The sequence below is a fragment of the Rutidosis leptorrhynchoides genome, chromosome 1 (assembly GCF_046630445.1).
Source record: "Rutidosis leptorrhynchoides isolate AG116_Rl617_1_P2 chromosome 1, CSIRO_AGI_Rlap_v1, whole genome shotgun sequence".
NCBI classification, from domain to species: Eukaryota; Viridiplantae; Streptophyta; class Magnoliopsida; order Asterales; family Asteraceae; genus Rutidosis; species Rutidosis leptorrhynchoides.
Genome location: NC_092333.1, coordinates 541,087,248 through 541,094,507, shown reverse-complemented (window position 1 = coordinate 541,094,507; position 7,260 = coordinate 541,087,248). Strand labels below are relative to the sequence as shown.

Below are 7,260 nucleotides of genomic sequence, written 5' to 3'. Positions count from 1 at the left end.
CTGAAAACCCATTTATTCTGTAAGACCCTTTTTCCTGGTGGTAACTTGGTCAGCCTCCACTGGAACGAATCTTTCACCTTCATTGCCTCAGAATAACTTTCTGGTTCCCCATTTTCTGTCAAAAGAAGATAGTTAACTGTTGGACTAAACCTAACTGGCTGTCTTGTGACTTGTGTAGATCTCCTGACCCAATTGGACTGGTCAGATTGTGGTGGGGACTGTGGGGTCTGCTCATCATCAGACTCTGAGCTCCCACTATCTGAAGTCTGCTCGTGATCAGACTCCGAGCTTTCACTGTTAGGAACTCCCACTGGAACTTCAGTTTCATCCTCTGGAGTTTCCCTTTCATCTTTTCTAGTTGTCTCTATGTCAACCTCAAATTCAACTGATTCTTTTTCTTTTGTTGTTGAGTTGAAATCCTTGTACAATTCTGCTTCATTGAAGGTGGCATGTTTACTTCTGATAACATGTTTTCCCTTGTTATCCCATAACCTGTAACCCATGTCGTCTCCCCCATAACCAATGAACACGTACTTCTTTGCTTTTGCATCAAGTTTGTCACCATATTTATTAATATCATATGCACTGCACCCAAAGATTTTTAGATGCTCATAACTGATTGCTTTACCTCTCCATTCTTCTTCGAGTATTTTAAAATCAAGCGGAGTTGATGGAGAACGGTTGATCAAATAAGCGGCATTGCTTATTGCATCAGCCCATAGAGTCTTTGGTAGCCCACAATTAAGTCTCATGCTACGTGCTCTCTCATTTAAAGTGCGATTCATTCTTTCTGCAACTCCGTTTTGCTGTGGAGTACCTGGAACCGTCTTGATCATCCGAATACCATGATCAGCACAATAGTTAACGAATTCGGTGCTGATGTATTCTCCTCCATTATCCGACTTCAAGCATCTTACCTTCAAATCACAAGATAATTCAACAGCAGATTTCCATTTCTTAAAAGCTTCAAATACATCAGATTTATTTTTAAGAAAGTAAACCCATACCTTGCGTGTTGAATCGTCAATGAAAGTAACATAATAGCGTGCTCCTCCCAATGAAGAAACAGGAGTAGGCCCGAACACATCCGTGTGTACTAGCTCCAACTTCTGAGCCTTTAAAGTTCTGTCTGCTTTTGCAAAGGTGACCTTCTTCTTCTTTCCTAGAACACATGACTCGCAAAAGTCCGATTCAACTCTCTTTAGACCAGGAATTTTACCATTAGACACTAGCATTTTCATTCCTTTGTCACTCATGTGACCTAAACGTTGGTGCCACTGACTTGTTAAGCTTCGATCATTGGAAACTGTATTTACTTCATTAGCTGGAACTTCTGCCATATAAAGAGTGCCTCTCTTCTTGCCCTTGGCTATTACTAAGTTCCCCTTTATTACTTTCCACTGACCTTCACCAAATAGCACACTCTATCCTTGATCATCAAGCTGTCCAACAGAGATTAGTTTTTTCTTTAGGCCAGGAATAACTCGGACATTTTCCAAGGTCCAATTAGTGCCCAAAGAGGTCTTCAGCTCTAAGTCTCCAATCCCTGTAATGTCAAGACAATGATCATTAGCCAAACGAACTTTACCAAGGTTACCTGTTCGTAGATTCTTCATCAAATGTGGACTTGGGGTAGCATGAAACGATGCTCCTGAATCCATAACCCATGCATCAATTGTATTCTCAATGCAGCAAACAAGGACGTTATCATAATCATCTGTTGCAACTGCAACATTAACTTCCTTTGGCTTTGATGATGTTACTGGCTTAGTGCACTGGTTTCGGAAGTGTCCAGTCTCCTGACAATTCCAACATTTAATATCATTTCTCGTTCTCGACACACTCCTCCTTCTTGACTTTGACCTGCCCCTGGTGGTGTTACTTCTGCCTTTTCTCCTAGCCCTCTCTTCTGTGCTCAGCAAGTTTCCTGATGGTTCTCCTGAACTCTTTCTTCTTATATCTTCTCCAAGAATAAAATCACGAATGCTCTCAAACTTTAGCTTTGAGGACTCTGTGGATCCACTGATAGCTGTGACTGAACCTGACCAGCTTTCAGGTAATGAAGATAATAATAAAAGAGCTTTAACTTCGTCATCAAACTTGATATCAACAGACAATAATCGAGAGATAATATTGTTGAAGTTATTGATATGGTTTGTTACCGAAGCACCTTCTTTCAACCTGGTGTTTACCAACTGTCTGATCAAAAACACCTTGTTTGAAGCAGACGGCTTCTCATACATATTCGATAAGGTCTTCATCAAACCATGTGTAGTGGTTTCATTCACAATATTAAAGGCAACACTTTTTGTCAGTGTGAGCCTGACAACAGCTAGGGCTTTCCTGTCAAGCGTCTTCCATTCATCGTCTTTAAATTTTTCTAGTTTATTCTCACTCAAAGCATCAATCAAATCCTTCCGACATAACAAGTCTTCAGCCTGCATCTTCCACCACCCAAAATCTTGCCCATCAAACTTATCGATTTTAATCCTTCCTTCTTCTGCCATTGTAAAGGCTTTCTGATCTTAATTTTAAGAGCAGCAAGAGTTAGTGACGGCTAGGGTTTGACCTGATCTGGATCAAAACAGCAGTAGCAGATGTTTGGTGGCGGCTAGGGTTGATCCTGTAATCTGGATCGTAACAGTAGCAGTTGCAGACTTGCAATCTGCTTAATCGAATCAGCAGCAACAGCAGACCTTCGATTAAGGCTATGAAAACAGCAGCAGCTGTTAGAATCTGCCCTTAATCGTGATAGCAGCTGTTAGAAAAGAAAAAAAATAGCAGCAGATCTGTAGGTTTGAACCTTTGACGGCTAGGATTTAGAACCTGCAATCTCCAGTAGACCTAGGTGACGGCTGCACCTTATTCGAAACAGCAACAGGCCTGCAATCAGCTGCAAAAAAAAATGGCAGCTGTACCTTAAACGCAACAGCAGCAGCAGCAGGTGTTAGAACCTGTGATTGACGGCTAGGGTTTAGAACCTAAGCTCTAGATACCAGTTGTTATGGCTTAATCTGCCTAATCAGAGTAGAAACCCTAATAATCACAAAACACAATAGCCGAATAATAAACACAGAAAAAAGAAACTGAACCACTATAATTCTCGTGTTCTTTTCTTTTTTCTGTGTTTATTATTCAGCTATTGTGTTTTGTGATTATTAGGGTTTCTACTCTGATTAGGCAGATTAAGCCATAACACTCTCTGCACTCCCAGAACATCCATCAATGAGAACCTGCAAAGACTACACAAGTGAACATTAGCTTTTATATGAATGCGAATGTTTGGCTCCCTATCTTAGAGATCTGCATACAAATATTATGTTTTGAATGTCCATTTTGGAAGTGTTAATCAGTCTAAAACCGCACAAAATCTTATGTATAATCATGATACATAAGATTAATAAAAGTCAGTCTCAAATCTGTTTTATAATACATGTACATGTTCATTAACAATAACAATAATATATGCATACTATAAACACTTATGTAGGCAAAATTTCTTCATACCTGATTATACATGTAGGGTAAATACAACATAGTCTAATTTAAACTACTATGATTACCAATCAACGATTGAATTGCTTGACTCCTCTGATCAATAAATCAATTTTATTATATGGCAATGCATGTAACAAATTAGGCAAATATTATAACCATCTTTATCCATAGAATCTAACGATAGCTTATCGAGTGGCAACACAACATCCCAAAACCCTAGTTTATATTGCAATAAATTCCTCATTCAGAAACTTAATCAAACAAGCGATGCTTCTCTTAATTAATCCTCTTAATCATTCACATAAATAATGAATGTAATTATACCTGGCAAATCAAGTAGGTATGATACTGGTGGATTGTAGAAGTCAATCAAATCAAACAAACATGAGCAACAATCAGATTAATAAATATATTGTTACATACAACAATATATTGTTTCAGCTTGCTATAAAGATTAAAAAATTATGACGATACTTGTGAGTGTAATTGAGGATAATTAATTTCATCTAACTTATTACTGATTTCACAACTAAAAGTAAGTCCTCAAATGTCCAAAAACACTTAAAAAATCAGATAGAGTAACGATGTCTCAGTAAGGGAAGTTAAATTAATCACATTACATTTCGGCTTTCGGACATGGAGTTACTATGTTGATAATAAAATCTGACACAGTGGTAAAGTAAATACCCTCAACCTAATGATTGAGATCAAAAGGCAAGCAGAATCTATATATGGGTTCAGTTATATCAACTCGAACGCATTTACCATATTCCAATACAAACAATCACTTGAACTGCAACTCGCATAATCCAGTCCAGGCCAACCAACATCTTCTGGTAATTCTTGAACAGTTTTAAATTTAGTTTTTAAACGGCCCTTCGTCATATATTCCTTTAGCTCATGTTGAAGTATAACTCATTCTCCTCTGCTACTTAAAATTAAAACTAAATCATACGTCATAGTTAACACCATCTTATTCCCTCCACCCATCCCCAAAATGTTAAATTAAATAAGAAGGATATGACCATAAATTCACCCATCCCCAAAATGTTAAATTAACTAAGAAGGATATGACCATAAATTCTTACTCTTGACTGATAGTCTGATACAAATTTTTTTTACAAAATGCAAGGAGGTTTGATCAATGATTCAGATTGATCATCATAGTAGTTTGACCCTGTGAGATCAAATGCATGCGTTATGCAACATGGGATCTAATATCACTACATGTTGTTCACTCCATCATTTAGTATCAACAATGATGGAGAGGACATGGTGTTACGGTTGATTATAGGTCAAACACGTTTCCTGTTTCCAGATAATGAAAGTGTAGATTACCAAAGAAGTTATTGGAATTAGAATATATATTAAAAAAAAAAAAAAAAAAAAAAAAAACCTGTAAAGGAAGCATCGGTAATACCTCAGGTACAAGAACGAAAAAGCCTTCTATTTGGGCGGATTATTTCGGTAAGTCTTATAACTGCAATATCCGCAGGGACGCAAGAAGACAACAGTCGGTCTTCTGTGAAGACATTCAGATCTGAAAGTGGCTACAAATAATAAATCCAGATTAAATAATCTCAACTTAGTATTGACCGAATACCGCTTTCCAACATACATTACGTCACGATCTATTAAAGAAAAAAAAAACAAGTAAACTGCTACTCAGTAAGCGGTTACATAACATCATCTTGCAAACAAGCTTACTTAAAATCGTTACCCGCCATTACCTTTTAAACATGTATAATCATAGAAAGGCGCAAATATAATGAATCGAAGTGGAATGGAAGTATTAGCAAGCCAAAAAGTTTCGTGACGTATGAACATGAAAGCAATAAGACTTGACCATAGAAGCAACTGAAGAAATTTTTATTGCATTACCTTTCTGTGCATCAGAATTAGCAATTCGCTCAATGTATAGGTGACAAGTTAACATAGTAATATGTTGAACCTGAAATGCTTGATCTGCGCAGTAAACATTTGGACTTGGGAAAATGAGATACGGAGACCTCACCAACCTCGACTTCTCACGTCGTTGATATCATCTACTTTAATACATTCAATATTGTCTCATCATCCATTAATCGGTTTTTTGACTTTGTTGCACAGTAAAAAATATCTAAAAATTATTTGTGCAAGATAAACAATTTCGAACCTTTTAGATTAAAAAGGAAAACTTGAACATTCGTTCATTATATACTTATCGACAACGGGTAAAATATTAACAAGTTGAACATAGAACCCTAACTCCTTATATGACTATCTTTCATGTTCTATCTCCATAAAACCATCTAAGACACACAAACTAGACCTAATGCTCATCCCCCTCGTCACTTTTGTTATTCACAAAGCCATTGATACTCGAAACTTGTTGTAAATCAGATAAAGACAACGACCTGCACGAGGAGCTGTACATAGGAGATGAATCCAAACCCTTATCTAATACTCTTCTACATATACCAGCAGGCAATGGTGGGCGCGAAAGACCTGGTCTCGGGTTTGAGCTTTCCCCATTTTCATCCTTATCATTGCTGTGTCTAGCAAGCTTCTTCGATATCCCATTCTCAGTAGTCGATTTACGAAACTTGTCCAACAAAACAGTATGTGCAAGCATATTTTTTCGTTTCCTGCTGTACGCATCTTCTTGCTTAACAATATCTTGAATAGACGATACAGAAACCGCATCAGTTAAGCTTCCATATGACTTCGATTTTCCGGCATAAAACGTTGATATTCCCCTCCTGAAATTATCAATTTCAATAATTAATTTCTTACATAATTAGCCAATTCACATTCTATGAACACTTAAATCAATAACAATGTTACATAAAACGTTGATATTCCCCTCCTGAAATTATCAATTACAATAATTAATTTCTTACACATTAGCAATCATATGCTAGTAATCAGTATTAATTAACAATGTTAATAATAATAAATTAATATATAAGTAATCATACTTGATAGGTAAAGCTTGCTCCAAATCATTAAAACCGGCGATCGGTGAATCATCCTTACTCTGAACTTCGCCGTCATCTTCACCGGAATCAACACCGTCATCGCTGTTGTTGCCGATTGACGACGAAGTGTCGGAATCTTCTTCTTTAACGGCCGGAAGTTTGTTACTCCAATGATTAGCTCCGGTGAACTTAGCGGATTCCGATAAGTTATGAATCCACATACTGTTACGAAACCCTAGGGATTGAATCCGATTACTATCAGTGTCCCTATTGGTTTCGTAAGCAATTGACATTATTATTGTGAACAAAAATGACTTAATTTATACAAGAGTGATGGGGATGTAGATACATATTAGGGCTATAGATACAACCGATTGTACACAGATAAATGAAGAAAAACCGGATATTAGAGAGAAGGTGTTTAATTGATGATGAGGTCAGAAAGAGAAACAACTGAAAGACATGCAGATGCTTATCCATTCAATCAACTCTCAACTATTTTTAGAATAATTAATTAAGGCAAAATGAATAACTAATTAAGACCACACTTATCGGGCCGGTCGTTGAGGCTTCTTCGAGCCGCCGTTGGAGTGGTGTCGTTGCTAACGGCCGCGGTTGGTAGCGCCGTTGATCCATTGTGCTCCAATATGCTATGCAACGAAAGGTTAAGACTAAGCGAGGTCCGTTTGTTAGAGCACGAGGTGCTCGTGGTCCTCTTCAGTGTTCATTTTCAGTGTCCATTTTAGACACTGAGATTGACTGACTGGTTGTTGGGTGCTGATGTCCACAGTGTCCATTTCAG

The 7,260-nt window shown here is 37.4% G+C and overlaps 2 protein-coding genes across 2 annotated transcripts; both read right to left on the bottom strand.

Annotated features, from left to right (window-relative positions):
* Positions 1 to 576: 576 nt before the first annotated feature.
* Positions 577 to 1,340, bottom strand: LOC139843000 (uncharacterized mitochondrial protein AtMg00300-like). Its single transcript, XM_071833093.1, has 2 exons — positions 1,008 to 1,340; positions 577 to 585 (listed from the first exon to the last, which is right to left on the bottom strand). The coding sequence occupies exons 1-2, from the start codon at positions 1,338 to 1,340 to the stop codon at positions 577 to 579; spliced, it is 342 nt and encodes a 113-aa protein (XP_071689194.1).
* A 2,750-nt stretch (positions 1,341 to 4,090) lies between these two features.
* On the bottom strand, positions 4,091 to 6,908 carry LOC139878247 (uncharacterized). Its single transcript, XM_071865359.1, has 4 exons — positions 6,459 to 6,908; positions 5,380 to 6,239; positions 4,919 to 5,048; positions 4,091 to 4,426 (listed from the first exon to the last, which is right to left on the bottom strand). The coding sequence occupies exons 1-2, from the start codon at positions 6,749 to 6,751 to the stop codon at positions 5,810 to 5,812; spliced, it is 723 nt and encodes a 240-aa protein (XP_071721460.1). The 5' UTR covers positions 6,752 to 6,908; the 3' UTR covers positions 4,091 to 4,426; positions 4,919 to 5,048; positions 5,380 to 5,809.
* Between the last annotated feature and the right edge of the window lie 352 nt (positions 6,909 to 7,260).